Source organism: Diplotaxodon limnothrissa, linkage group LG9 (genome assembly GCF_057381915.1).
Source record: "Diplotaxodon limnothrissa isolate DT_005_m linkage group LG9, D_limnothrissa_male_GT1.1, whole genome shotgun sequence".
Classification (NCBI taxonomy): Eukaryota; Metazoa; Chordata; class Actinopteri; order Cichliformes; family Cichlidae; genus Diplotaxodon; species Diplotaxodon limnothrissa.
Window position 1 is genome coordinate 22,627,635 of NC_140604.1, and position 15,053 is coordinate 22,642,687.

At 41.2% G+C, this 15,053-nt stretch overlaps 2 protein-coding genes and 1 non-coding gene across 4 annotated transcripts; 2 read left to right on the plus strand and 1 right to left on the minus strand.

The window, feature by feature from the left end:
- Positions 1-219: 219 nt before the first annotated feature.
- Positions 220-7,303, plus strand: arl8 (ADP-ribosylation factor-like 8). Its single transcript, XM_085362866.1, has 6 exons — positions 220-577; positions 2,490-2,550; positions 2,641-2,788; positions 4,260-4,343; positions 4,489-4,640; positions 5,937-7,303. Exons 1-6 carry the CDS (start codon positions 532-534, stop codon positions 5,983-5,985), a joined length of 540 nt encoding a protein of 179 aa, XP_085218992.1. The 5' UTR covers positions 220-531; the 3' UTR covers positions 5,986-7,303.
- Positions 7,304-7,406: 103 nt separating this feature from the next.
- maf1b (MAF1 homolog, negative regulator of RNA polymerase III b) lies at positions 7,407-13,804 on the minus strand. Of its 2 annotated transcripts, none has more exons than XM_085362864.1 (8): positions 13,276-13,804; positions 12,887-12,975; positions 10,199-10,330; positions 9,913-10,075; positions 9,704-9,825; positions 9,500-9,619; positions 8,547-8,639; positions 7,407-8,438 (listed from the first exon to the last, which is right to left on the minus strand). In XM_085362864.1, the coding sequence occupies exons 2-8, from the start codon at positions 12,967-12,969 to the stop codon at positions 8,414-8,416; spliced, it is 738 nt and encodes a 245-aa protein (XP_085218990.1). In that variant the 5' UTR covers positions 12,970-12,975; positions 13,276-13,804; the 3' UTR covers positions 7,407-8,413. The 2 variants fall into 2 exon arrangements, with proteins under 2 accessions (XP_085218990.1, XP_085218991.1); XM_085362865.1 differs by lacking the exon at positions 13,276-13,804 and adding an exon at positions 13,068-13,232.
- Positions 13,805-14,883: 1,079 nt separating this feature from the next.
- On the plus strand, positions 14,884-14,956 carry trnaq-cug (transfer RNA glutamine (anticodon CUG)). The gene has a single exon. It is a non-coding gene; the product is annotated as a tRNA-Gln (tRNA).
- Positions 14,957-15,053: the final 97 nt, after the last annotated feature.

A 15,053-nucleotide genomic window follows, 5' to 3' on the forward strand; every position in this document is an offset into this window, starting at 1 on the left:
AAGCAAATAAAGGTGGAACTGAAGTGTTAGCGGCTTGGCTTCATTGATAAGAACCATTCCTAGAAAAAAAAGAAGAAGAAGCAGAAACTGGAGATTTAAAAGACAAACATGCCACGATGCGTAAACGTCATCACGTAACCGGAAGATAACTGAGCAGTCGGGATTGCTTTTTTCACCGGACAACTGGCAGCTAACGGGCAGAAGAAGAGAGGAGTAGATACTCACGGGGACTACACAGCTGCTCTGTACACACAGGGATTATTTGTACTTCTTGTGGGGGCTTTAGGCTTTACTTACACCTACACAATAATAACTCATCCCGCTATTGTTTTAGATCTGGTTTTAGCTTCATGGCTTAGATGTTTTAGATGGAGTTTGCATTGAAAAGGTCGCTGGGGTGTTTTGTAGACCAGAGCTCTTTGAGCTAGTGTTAGCTAGAAGCAGCCAGCCGCGGACTGCACGGTGCGGACCACAGAGTGGAGAAAGTCGCTCTATCCACAGAGGGACGGACATCGGCATTTATCCCTAACAATGGGCCTCATACTCGCCAAACTGTGGAGCTTCTTTTGTAACCAAGGTGGGTGTCGGTTTTTGCAGCTCACTTATCTCAACCGGGGATAAGGCGAACTGTTAGCCCGTTAGCATGAAGAGGGCAGCTGAGGTGCCACAATAGCATATGGCAGAATTATCTCCCCACACATCTATTTTATTTATTTATTTTTACTTAAGCACTGCCATCTGAACTGTCTTTATTTATCTTGTAAACCAGGGTACTACTCTCCACCCGCATGACGCCACCCAACATCGTAACTGTTAATCTGTTTATCAACCGATATAATTACCTTAAGAACCTACCGGGGTATGTTCACAGTGTTGTCAATCAGCTTTGGCTCACTGTCCAGGACACGTCGCCCTTACATAACTTTTCCTTGACTTTCTGGAAAGATGTTTACTGTAAATATAATTATTCAGTTGTGGCTCCAAGTGTCCACTTAAAACAATGGAACTAGTCTAACTAGTATTTTGCTCCCGTTTATGATAGGTTACCAAGCTGGATAACCAACATTATCGTGTAATTTCGGGTTTTAAACTATGGAGGACAGAATTTGAGAAAAAATACAATTCAACCCAGAAAATATATATTAAACAGACAAAAGGTTTACTCCTTTCCTCATCACTTGCATCTTGGAACAGTAAAGAAATGTATACATGTCGAAAGAAGTACCAAAATAAGCTCTCGGGTAATAAGAATATCTAAACAAATTTCAAATTATTGATTTTTAGGTAGTTTTGGTCCTCTGTATTAAAGTATTCAATGTGGGTTTGCCAAATGTCCTCCAATGCAGTGTCAAGTATTCATTAACTGTACAGCTTCAACTTTCTGGTTTTTTTTTTTCCCCTTACTGTAAGTGAGTGTTATTTTTCTTAATAATGAGGAATAGGAAGTGTAAATCATTAATGAAGGATGTGGTTATATTTACAGATAGAATTTGTATTTTCTGTTTGATTCCAGTCATCATTTGTCATCTGATAGGGAATTATTTTTTTGTGCTCTTTAGCATGTGTTATATTGCTTACTTACTGCCTGGCCCTAAGAGTGGCAAATACCTACTTTCATTGTTACCCAATTCTGGATTAAACTATTCCCAGTGTCAAGTTTTACTTACTTAAGGAGACTGCTGTGTGGTTTGTGTGAAATTGTTGGGACTCAGACTAGGAGTTGAATCTATATCATCATCACCATGTAATTGTATTACTAGAGATGTGGTTGGAGACACAAGAAGTGATTCTTCTTGGTGTATGAATCCCTTTGTTATTTTTGCCGAATTTTAATTCTTTAGTGCATTCTAGGAATAAATGTTTCCTTTCTCTGGACATCATACGCGTATTTTTCCCTGTGTGGTGACATCTATTTGAATTTTTGTTGATAGTTAAACTGTAAAAAAAAAAAACAAAACCAAAAAAGCCAAACCAAAACCTCTTTGGTGGGTGCCAACATTTTTATTTATTTATTTATTTTTTAATATATGCAGGAAAAACCGTGTAATGTTGCTTCTTGTAAAGGAAGTTCATCAAAACCCTCAGAGCTGCGATGCCCTTTGGCCAGACTTCCTTCCTTCCTCTCAGCCGGAGGCCTCGCAAGGGCAAGAAGTTAAAACACTGGCCGGAAATATTTTAGTATCTACATGTTCCTCCAATTCTGCATTTAGCCCACCATGTTTGCCTGTCTCGCACCAGCCTCAAACCCTCATTGTTGTTCTATGTTCTAGCTTGTTATATGAATGAGAGGAGTTTAGTGTAGGTCTAGGTTTGTTTGTTTATTTGGGAAAAGTAGGTCAGGAAGACATGAGGTAGGAAGTAAGTTTTTGAGGTTTTTATTTTTTGGTGTGATTGCTTTTTGTGAGCTTGATCCAGTTTTTGTTTCAAACTGTATACTTTCAAATTAATTTCTGAGTTGTTTTTTTTGTTTTGTTTTTTTTGTTTTCCAGAGCACAAGGTGATCATTGTGGGACTAGATAATGCAGGGAAAACCACTATCCTCTACCAATTGTAAGTACTTTTTTCAGTTTGAACCTTCCTTCCTGAATGCTTTTAAATTTGGAAAAACACAAACCCACTTTGCATTTCTGTTTTATTCAGTCTAATGAACGAGGTGGTCCATACTTCTCCCACCATCGGAAGCAATGTGGAAGAAATAGTGGTGAAGAACACCCACTTTTTAATGTGGGACATAGGTGGGCAGGAGTCTCTCAGATCCTCCTGGAACACCTACTACTCCAATACAGAGGTGAGAAACACCTTGCAGAGTCTTTCACACTCGACAGTAGCCATGTATTGTCGAGCACAGTTTTCTCCCTGAGCACAGCAGCTGGTGTTTGCTCGGAGCACAGACGGCAGCATAGGCCGCCCAAGTCAAAGGTCACCCTATTCACAAAGGAGCCGGTCTGAGAAGCAAAGGGGTCAGCTGCCACAGTAAAAAGACAAACAGCAGAGGCAGATGTGTATGAGAACTTAAAGACCGCTCTTTACAATATTCACTAAAGGTTTATATCCATTTTGGCTGCTTCATGATTTGAATACAAAGCTCAATTCCTCATTGTTCCCTATGCTTTCTGTGGGAGCATTCCATTATCCTAAAATGTCTCCTCACATATTCACTTGCATCTCTCTCTCATATCCTCTTTGTGATGTGTTAGAGATCCAAAAAAAGACATGTGAGCGTGGAGGAAGTAAAGCTGTCAATCTTCAGCTCCTCCCCCGATGGCAAACTTTGTTCTTTATGTGGAGGTGCAGCATTAATACATCATGTCGCCTGATATAAGACATGATTATACACCTGGGTGTCCTTGCTTTAAGCTGCTCCAGAATCCAACCTTTCCCTCATTCCTCAAGGTGGATCAAGGTGATGATGATGGCTGATTCGGAGCAGTTCCTAGGTTGTGGGAGAAGCGAGAGTTGGCATAATGTAAACCACCCCATGTCGGGGTTTCTGGGAATTCTAAGAGGCAGTATTCAGCATTTTTATTGACTGCTTTTATTGGGAATATATTAACGGTCAGTTATTGATTTTTTTTTTTTAAACCTCAGACTGCTAGTAAATTAATTATTTAGGAGCTGTTAATGAAATAATGTATTTGTTAGTAAACTCAGTATATTTTTTTGGAAAAAAAACTTCAAATCTAAGAACCTGCTTTTCACTTTCACATTAATATAACGTGAATATTGATAGGTTTAAAAAAGTAATTGAAATATGTGAATTCCAGGAATTAAGGATGCAAAAAGGAAACCCTATGAGATTAATTATGTGACTGATTATTATGGAAAGGTGAGTTAAACTACTGTAACATTCAGGTGTGTTTGTATCAAACAGTGGCTAAACTGATGCTGTAGACTTTACTGCAGCTCTGCAGTTACTGGAGTAGCTTGTATTTATATTTTGATTGTAAAGTCAAATGGTCACATAACAGTTTGTGCTCCAAGTCACTTTCATGTTGAATAATGTGTTGGTCTGTGTCATCTTCTGGTGGTTGTTGCCTTAGTTTTGATGGTGTGTCTCACATCTCTTCCAAATTAACATGCCTTTGGCATTTTGTCATACAGAGACAATTTTTCTTATTCAAGAGGGGATATTTGCATAGCACTCACCACTTCCCATTGTGAGGGTTTCAGCCTCGGAAATGCCCACCCGCTGTGTTGCATTTTGTTGCTGTGCCTTTTGAAAAGAGGTCACTTAGCATGGACTTTTTTTTTCCCCCCAGTTCATCATTCTGGTGGTGGACAGCACAGACCGAGAGAGGCTGGCTATCTCTAAAGAGGAGCTCTACAGGATGCTGGCCCATGAGGTAACACATAACACTCTTCCTAGTATGACCATATATGACGATAACGCAGGACGATGGCCAGGCTTTTCCTCCACCAGCATTGTTTAGAGTTTGTGGTTCAAAAAGTGGCAGCGACTAAGGTTGTGCTTTCATTGTTCTCCCTCAGGACCTGCGGAAAGCAGCTGTGTTGATATTCGCCAATAAGCAGGATATGAAGGACTGTATGTCTGCAGCAGAGATCTCTAAATACCTCACCCTGAGCTCCATCAAAGACCACCCCTGGCACATACAGTCCTGCTGTGCACTTACGGGAGAGGGGTAAGAGAGATCTGCTCATTCTTCACAAGCAGGAAATGCAGAGTGACAGGGTGTGCAGACTTTTAATTAATGTAGGGGTTAGATGATGATATCTCACCCTCATCCAGCTGCAAACCAGATCTCAATTAATACACAGATGTTTCTAACTGATCTTATTAGTTTTTTTAAAATGAAAGCGGTGAGCAATAAAAGAAAACGGGGAATGCAGATGTTTTTTGTCTCTGTTGTTCTATCTGTAATTGTTTTCTGAGAGACGGATGTGGCCCAAACAAGCAGAAACTGCAGCTCTCCATACAAACCTTAGATGAAGTGTTTTTATCTTCGTTTTCTCCTTTAACAGATTTAACCCGGCACCTAAAAGCTACTGTTCCAGGATTTTTGTTTTGTTTTTTTATCGCTAGGCTGTTTTATTTGTTCTGCTTGTTTTTTTGGGGGGGGTTTGTTTGCTTGTTTGTTTTTTATGTTTATTGGAACAAACTGAAACTCTATATTATGTTCAGACAACTTTTCAACAAGCTTTGGTGCTCCAGTATAGTGACACCAACACCACATACTTATGAGGACATTTATCCAGTAAAATTAGTGTTAAGTTGTCCTGCAGGGCTGTGAGGCTTGTGAGCCACCAGATGTCACTGCATCTGCTTACTTTAAGCCCTGAGGCCTCAGGAGGCTTTGTGCAGCCATCAGTGGCAGAGTTCTGCTTTAAAAATAAATATGACCCACTGCTGTTTGTGTATAAGGGTAAAAACAGGCACACATTAAGTGCAGTAAGACAACAGGGGGAGTTAGTGAGAACATAAATATCCAACACAAAAACAACACAGGGTGTTTCCAGCTGTGTGAAAGTGTCTGACATGAACGATTTTCTGCTTTGTGAAACATGAAGAAGGACAGCTCTGCAATGTATCCAATTTGGCTTCTCTTAAAGTTACTTGAAGTTGTCTAAAGCTGTGAAAACAGATGGGTATCTTTGACTCTTCCAAATTAGGAGTGCTCTACAGGAGTACACAGTATAAAAGAGGGATGCAGCTTTGAGGTCTGAAAAGTGAAACCCCTGCTGAAGAAATTTAAACCTGCATGTCACATTCACTTTCAAAAACGGTCACAACAGCTGAAACTCTCAACTCAAAGTTTCATAACAGAGCTGCACAAACCAGAGTGTGACATCATGGCAGCTACACCCATCTTTTATTCAGTCTGTGGCTTTGGGCCACATGGTCCATCGTGGGTTCTCATTACATTTGAAGGCATTGAAAAAGTTCTGCTGATTCTCATCTTTGATTTCCTGTTTTTCAGGTTATGTCAAGGCCTTGAATGGATGACCTCCAGAGCCGGACTCAGATAGCCCATTCCTTTGCCGTTAATGGCCTGACTACCTTCAGCACCGCTGGGATGGAACAGCATTATTTTTTTTATTTTATTTTTTTATTTTAGGACAAATTTGGAGAAGTGTTGGCACGCTGTCACAATGGAGCCAGTCCTTCTCCTGAACAGAGACCAGGAATAACAGAGACCAGCTTAAGGAGCAAGTATTTTGGAGTACGGCACCAGACTATCATCATTGACATGACATACTTCTCATCATATCATGTTACATTATATCGTATCATAAACCCCACGAGGATGTCCATACATGGTGCAGCTGTCCTTTTTTGCCATACAAGTTCATCTATGTTGGGACACAAAGGAATTACAAGCAGTGTTGTTAAAGGAATGGTTCCAAGCTGTTACTGTACAATAATGTTCTCATGGTCAACACTTTTATTTTGGGGGGAGGGGTTTATCTGTTATGTATAATTTCTGTTTCATAAGCTACACCATTGGTATTTCTCACACTACAACCTGATGGTGCCGTATTAAAATGTGGTAAAGTATGAAATCCTATTTTTTAACGACCTTGAGCCTGTACTTGTATATTGTTGAGCCAAATGGTGTTGATGCACTACAAATTTTCCCTTCTCTAGCCTCTGGAAAATGAACCCTGCAGCATTATTTCAGTACACAGCTCAGTTTTAATAACAGTATTTCAAACTGCAACATTTTTTCCTAAATGATGCATTATGGTCTTTATTTAAATTTTGCTTATAGACCTGTTTTGTATTAACACACGGTCACTGATGTTGCAAACCCCGCCCATAAGCTTTTTAGTTTTTGACAGCCTTTCTGGCATCTCAGTCCTCTTAAATAAACCATCAAAGAGGTGCCACGTTTATATGAAGTCATTACTCATGAACCACTTGGCTATGAGGAATAGCAGAAATATGGTCCTAATGTAATTTCGGCTGTTTAGGTATAACTTGATCCTCCGCCTTAACCAACCTGTTCTGGGCATCTTGGAGGACCGTGCAGTTCAATCTGAGAGTCTCCCTGTGATTTTGACCTTCTTTAATTCCTTGAACTTGCTAATGGATCTATGCACGTGTCACTTTTAAACCTTGTATTCCTTTTACAAGTTCTGCAAGTGGCCAAAAAAAAAAAAAAAAGTGATGAGGTGCTTGAATCTTGACTGCAAACCATCCTGGTCTGAGAGTGCCTCTGAGATGTTCTGGTGCAAGGTCTTTTTACACAAACAGGAAGTGGATGAAGCGTGCAGCCACCAGACACTGCAGCACCAAGGTTTACAGCTTTTACCTTAAACTCAAAGCAAGGGAACTGATCATATACTGTGTGGTGATGTCTGTACTGTATCAGTTTTATTTCCAATAAAGGTTTGTTTTAAACTTTCAATTATTTCAGAGTCAATAACTTTCATTAGGTTGCTGCGTTTCAAAGACAAACACCAATTTATTCACATCTTTAATATATTTGCTGATCAAACGAAGCACAGGGCAGTCGATAAAAGACTCACAACTCCTAAGTACTTTTCAGGAACACGAAGAGCTCATCTAAAAACAATTTTCTGCGGCATGTTTTTTCTACTATACATTCACTTTTCAATGAAGTCTTTGCACTGGGGTAATGAGCAAAGAAAAACACTGTCAACACATTCAGGAATGAACAGGGATTAATTGGAGACAATTAAAAAAAAAAAAAAAATTAGACAACAGTGAAACTATCTGATAAAAGCTGATATGTTTTCTAAGCTGCAACTCAGACGCCAGGAGTATAATTCTCCTTGGCCGTGGAGATTTAAAGAATACAGTCAGTAATAAATGCAACATTTTTAGATTTCAAGAGTTCTCACAGTAACGTCACTGTCACACGTAAAAAGCAACAACAGATGAGGAAACAGAGCTCTCAGCTTATCAGTCAGTCAGGCAGCCTCGGCTGGATTTTTGTGTGTGTGTGTGTCCTGTCTTAAACGGACCCAGCTCTGTTTTTGTCCTCGTCAGTTTTCAATTATGCTGGTGTTTCTGGACTCCTCTCTGTGACATCATCTGCAAGAAACTTGCTTTTAGTCTTTTTGAGCCACTTGTCCACAACAAGACGACCTCTTTCTTAAGTGTCCGTGAAGTGGTCTCTTTGGAAATGTGGCAGGAGTGGAGAAGTCCATATGTGGCTGTATGGGCTCAGAGCTCAGGATCCCGGAAAACAAAAAACAAAATACTGGAAAATGAAATGAAAGAGTTTTATGCTGACACAGGACTATTTAACTAAAAACAATACAAATAAAACCCTGCCACAACACAAAGTTTACCACCGGCAAGAGAAGGCATCAAACATGCATTAGTCTGAAGGTGGAAAATGGCTTTGGACAAGGCAGCAAATAAATGGCGAGGAAGAGGCGGGGGGATGGACACTGGAGAAGCCTGGACACTCTTTGGCTGAGGCGGTTACACACACAGAGCTCTGGGGCAGCTGGGAGAAGAGAAAAATAATTTAAGTGACATTTATTTATAGAAAAAACAAGTACTGCACAGCACATATTACAGTAAAGGAAACCCAGCGTTCAATAAGCAGTCTCACCTGTCCTCAGTGAAGCCATCCATTTCCTCTTCATCGTCCAGCTCCATGTCCAGCTCATTGTCGAGGGTGCCGCGGCCATAACCGCTCAGGACGCTGCAGAAAGATTATCACGATCAGACCCCCTTGTGTCACTATGTGTGCATTCAACCTGGGATACTTTACTTTTGCTTGTTTTCTATTCTTTTTCTCTCAACAGGTGATCCAGGAGATTTCCCCCCCCCCCTTCTCACTGTCCCTCTCCCCTTCTGTTTTTCCTTTTCTTTCCTCTTTTCTCCCTTTCCTATCCCTCACTCATGTCTGTCCCATCTGTAACAACTGAAAATAAAATAAATAATAAAAACAAAGGCCGATCAAATGGACCAATACGGCAATGCCACGATGATCCATTTGGCAAAATAAATCCATTGGGTATCCTTGTTGGTCTTCAGACAACAATTCTGACGGCTAAAGAACCAAATGGGACAGGCAAAGAAAAAAAAAAAAAAACTGGAACAAGTGGAGGGATTTGACTGTTGCCTAATAATGAATTTGGCTTGGTCTGGCTGTACGAAGGCTTGGCAAACCATTTTTGCATTTTACTTTTATTTCCTCTTTTCTGTTTGATTGATGAGACCAACAGTCAGATGTACTGCGACTCTACAGTTTTGTGCTGCAGAGTGGAAACAGCCATCCTGTTGCTCTGTAGATCTGATATGCGTGTGCTCCAACCAGAACGTGAAGCAGGTGGAAACCTGGTTCATTGGTGCTACACTAAGCTCAAGAAGGCCACCTGTCGGCAGCTGCAGCACGAGACTGTGTAGCTTGAGAATGTCCAAAGGACAGAGGAGTTTTGAAACTTACTAATGTTGTCATTTCATAATTGATTTGGCTGCACACACACAAATCTGTGGGAAACACGATGTGCGAGTTGTTAAGAGTCTGTAGAGGTGAGCAGTAGGCTTATAGCTGCTGACCTGACGGAGCGACATGTGAAGAATACAATCCTCTTCAGTTTCTTGTTGTAGAAGAAGTAGTTGAAGGACCAGAGACTCCCCTCTTCACCAAAAGGGTCCGAGTCCAGATCTGGGTTGTAGCTAAAAAAAGATATTCAAGCTTAAAACAGATTTATTCCACACCACATGGTTCGCTCTGCAGCGTTAACTGATCTCAGCACCTACCTGTAAATGTCACAGCCCTGCAGGTTGATCTCCTGGTCGATAGCGTTCCACAGCTCGGGTCCCAAAGAGTTAAACTCTTCTCCTACTGCTGAGAACAGACTGCTGTTCACTGCGTTAGCCACCTGGACAGAAAAAGAAAAGCAATCTTTGAAGCAAATTGTTTTTTCTCATTGCAGAGAACAAGTTTCGCTTCGGAACGGCATCCTGACCCAGTTGAGGCTGGGCTCTCGGCTGAACTCGTGAGCTCGCGCGGCGCTGAAGTCATAGTCCGGCCTGAAGGACTCGTTGAGCGTGGTGATGAGATAGAAAAGAGTCTTCCTGCAACACTTGTCGCTCAGAGGGTTTTCTCCGTCCTCGCTGCTTTTCCCCAGCCTGCACAGAAATGAACATCATGGTTTTTGTTCTGTTTTTAAAAAAAAAAAAACAAAAAAAAACAAAGAAAGTATTCAATTTCTTCATCTTCCAAATATGCTGAACCTGGCCTGCAGTACTCACTGTGAAGGGCTGGTGGCGCTGGTGGACTGAGGAGGGGAGAGGGCCTCCAGGACATGCGGCTCCCCCTCCTGGCAGAACTGCTTGAACATGTGTTTATCGTCTCCTGCCATCTTGCAGGAGTAGCTCTCGATCCTGCGGGGCAGAAAGAGGCGAAAAACATTTAAGAGCTGGACGATGTAAACATGATGGGAGGGTGCGGCCAAATCACTGGAAACTATTTTAATATCCCAGCAGGATTAAACACATGATTGCATAACAGATGGGCCACTCCAGGACATTTTGATGAAATTCATTTTAACCCGCCCCCCCTGAAATTAAATTAATGAACACAAACAAATGTTGTTCCAAGAAACCTTTGATAAAGACTTTCTTTACATAGAGAAATTACTGGCACCCAACCAAAAAGGGTTTAACCAGAGCCAAATCAAAATCAGTAGTGTAATGACAGAAAGCTTTATTGATCTGTTTCATTCATCTGTGTGTAACATGTTCTGGATCTGTTCATCAAAAAGCCAAAACAACCTGAAAACTCTGATTTCTATCAAATGTGTTCTCCATGATCACCGCCTTTAATGCCAAATACACAAACACCTTTTCTGAAATGGGAAGGACTCCATTTTTTGTTGTTGTCGTTTCATTAAACTGCAATGTAGGTACGTTTGTTTTAGGATAGTTGGGAATTAATAACTATCAACACATAACTTAACTCTAAATATCTACAAGCTATTACACGTTCAACAAGACAGCCTGTTCCTTTCACCGGAGCCATATCTGCAGGAGTGCCTGACAAGTCGTGGCTAACGTTTCCTGCGTGCTCTTTCATGTTTCTAGGTCACATGCTGCTGAGATATATGAGAGCAGAGCAGCAGACTGCTGTGCAGTTGTTTATTTTGCACCCTCTCACCAAGAGGTTATACAAGAGCAAAGGTTGTTCACTTGGAGGATACACTTGAGTGCTAAGACCCTCGCCAAGGCTGACAAGGCTAATTATAGGGACCTCATGGTGGAAATAACTGCCCTGGTCTCACTCACACACTCACAACTAAACTTAAAACTAGGCATAAAGAAACATTTCAGTTCACTGAAATAAAAACCAACTCAAAGCAAATAAGCACACTTTGAAAACGTAGCTGAATCTCACCTGAATTCAAGTAAAAACTCATGAAAAACACAAACCCATTATTACGCCAGTAGAGACCAGAGGTATAACAGTTAAAGAGATCATCCTGATGCGTTGATCTTTGTGTGAATGTTATCTAACCTCAGATAGAAAGCGCTTGAATTTAGTGTTTTCTATTAATGTGTGTGTAAATAGGTGAATTTCACATCTTGTATAGAGCACTTTGAGTGCTCAGAGTAGAAAAGAGTAAAGACATATATGCATTTCATTATTACTGTATTACCAATTCAGGCCTACTTATTTACTGCCTTACTTTCCTGTTTTCAGTAGGAAACACAATCTTCACACAGAACACCAGCTGCCTTCTTTCAGGTAATTTATGCACCCTCTGAATAAATTGACTATGGTTTTATTTTATTTTTCTTGCCTGCATGAAAATACCATAATCCGCGCTGGAAGCCTGTTCAGTTAATTCTCAGCTAAAGTCTGCTATGATGAGCTGTCTCCAAATCCACTAAGCAGCCTTTGCAGCTGCTTCACCAGCACAGTCCTGATACTATGTAGTGTATGTGTGCATGTATACATCTGCTAAAAAACACTTCACAACGGTCTCAGAAATAACCACAGCGCGCTGTGAGAGGACACCGTGATCTGCGTCACGAGGTCACAACCACCGCCCACACACCCCAGAAAGACAGAACAGCAGACCGAGCTGCATAACTCCACACACAGCCCACTGCTCTTTATGTAACCACACTGTCACCATATCCTCGGGCCCCGCTGGAGGCTTTGCATAATCGACAACACGCCGATATATCTTACAGTTTCCCAAGCTGTCAGTTATAAATTAACCTTCACTGCAGGCTCTGAGTTTAGGCCGTCTGAGGTAAAGAGTTACCATGATGTTGCATAACACCCAGGTGGCTGTTTGCTCTACTACCCCGCTTATGAGGAGTGTACATGAACTGTGAGCCAGCCGCACCTCTCGCACCATCTACCACTCATTTTCATGACATCAGTGGTAGATCTCTCCTGTATGAGGAAAACTTTTGCTTACACTGCAAGCCTGCAAAGTTTATTGGTTCAACTTTAGAAGTGCAACCTCGTAAAACCTGCACAGAAGAATTTGTTACTCATCTTGTGAAATAAACTCTGCATGCATCACAATCAGGTGAGCTATGGTAGCACGTCTTAAATATGCAGAAACTACAAGCACTGCAACTGAAGTTTGTGTGGCATTCAAGTGCAGCAGAAAGCCCTAAAAAAAAAAATTCAGTTAATACCCAAAACGTTCTCAAGGGACCAGTCACCTGTCTGAAATGTTGCCTACATGTCCACAAACAGACCCTGTGCCATTTTTTTAACCCGTGAGTCACCAGCACACCTAACCCAAATCATGTTTACTTACACCACTTACACCACCTGGTGCATTTTTAATACTGAGGACTTTATAGTTTATGCATTTTTTAATATCCTCTGAATTCCTACATTATTTGGTCGCATCTACTCATTTCACTGATCATTCTAAATGGGGGAGAAAAAAAAAAAAGTAGAAATGAAAGTCTTACCTGCCAAGTATGCGGGACTCCCCTGTTTCAACACACAGCCGGGAGCTGAGAGCTTCAAAGCTGGAGTTTTCCAACAGCTTCATTGTAGTCTGCAAGACCCATAAAGATAAACATACACATGCTGTTTAGTTTGCATTCACAACAGGTCTCTTAAGGAAACGATAACTTGGAGTTAACATGCCTGCACAGTGCCCGCCTTATAAAGTCATTACACAGCGAGTTACACATCAGCGACAAGCAGATAAACAATGGTGTTATTTAGCAGAGAGGGGGCTGCAGCGCCCCTAGAGGACAACTTGCAGATCAAAACAGAAGCAGCTGCCCCTCCCCCACTCTGCTCTACATTTAGTTGACAAGCCGTCTTCCTGGTTCCCATATAAATCACTTACCAGGCAGTATTTTTCGACACTGGCCGAAAACAGACGGTCCAAAATCGAGCAGTGAGCTGTCTCGGTAGATACTTGCCCCTCTGTGACCAGCAGGGTGCTGAAGATAACCGAACCGCGCTCTGTGGGTGACCAGCTAACGGTAGCTAAGTTAGCTTACTGACAATTGCGCTCCTGACTTCACAGAACAGCCTTTAGTTCGCACTCGAGCTTAAGCATCTTACACAAACACTCGGTCGAGAATGAGTTATTCTGAGGCTTTTTAAGTTTATAGAAAAGCTGCTCTTGCCGATTAAGTGCGATGAGATTACATCCAAAGACTCTTGGCGTCCGTCGGAGTCTGTCTGCAGCGGCATCCCTTCCGACCTAATTTACAAAGCGACCGTTATTAGCGAGATCAAGCCGCCTTTTTCAGAGCGACTCGATCAGAAAAGCAGCAACGAGCTACCTAACGTCGTGAAAATATATATAATCTGGTTACGGTTGCTACAAATCGTCGACTATCGCAAAGACATCTATTGTCATCAAAACAACGGACTCTACTGTACTGGTAAAACCCAGCCCCCTTTTTTTTATACGCCTTGCTAAAGGAACCCGCCCACGCTTGTTTGTGGTCCCTTGTCATTGGCTGAAATAATCCATCAATATAAATATGACTAATAAGATTGGCCAGTGCTATATCGGGGGGTGGGCTCCCCAGGTTACTGTGTATTTGTGTTGTTTTTTTTATAGACCTTTCTTCTCTTCCGTTAATCGAAGCAGTCAATTAACACCTTAAAATACTCAAGTATTATACATATATCAAATATAAATAATTATTCATCCATATGTTACTCTGAACATCACACAGAAAAAGTCACTTTTATTTTGTACTACTTTCATTCTGCATACTCCAGAGTTTCTATAGTATATTTGTGGTTTCATCAGCTATTAAAAAAAGGATGAGTACTTTCGTTTAGCACTAAGCAGTGAACATCATCTCAATCCTGCTATCTCACGTACACGTGCTACCTGTTTATAATTACATTTAAGATCCCCCCCTACTCCACCCTCCGTGCTACAAAGCAAAAAAAGATGATTTGACATTTGAGGGTGTTGTCATCAAGGTCCCTTAGCTCTAGAAAAAACTGGCTTTGGTGATAAGGCAGTAGCCACCTCTTTTAAAGCCTTTTAGACTTGGTTTTATGTATTTTATGCTGTCTATTACATGTTGTTTAATTTGCCGTATCTATATTTAATGGGATTTTTAAAACAAAATATATATCATAGATTTCATAGCACTGTTTTAAAAGTGATGAAAGTGGCTGACAAACTGGTCCAGTGGCCTAATGGACAAGGCATCAACCTCCAGAGCTGGGGCTTGAGGGTTCAAGTCCCACCTGGGTCACTTGTAAGGTAGCTGCAATTAAAGTGTGATAACTGTGGTTGTGAAGTCTACAACAGTTCTGGATAAGTTTAAGTTAATGACCAGCTAAATCTATGGTGCTGCTACTTCTTACATCATTTAATGTGTTTCCATTCCCACAAAAACAGTTGAAGTTGCATACAGTAAGTTTAAGTGCCTTAAAAATACAGCATTGTTTTAAAAGTGATGAAGCTGTCAAACAAAAGGGCCCAGTGGCCTAATGGATAAGGCATCAGCCTCTGGAGCTGGGGATTGTGGGTTCAAGTCCCACCTGGGTTGTCTTTACTTCTATTTACCACAGCATCATTATAGAGATGGTGTACTTGATTAACTGCACAACTCCATAATGCTCTCTTTTCAGCTTGAAAGTAAAACC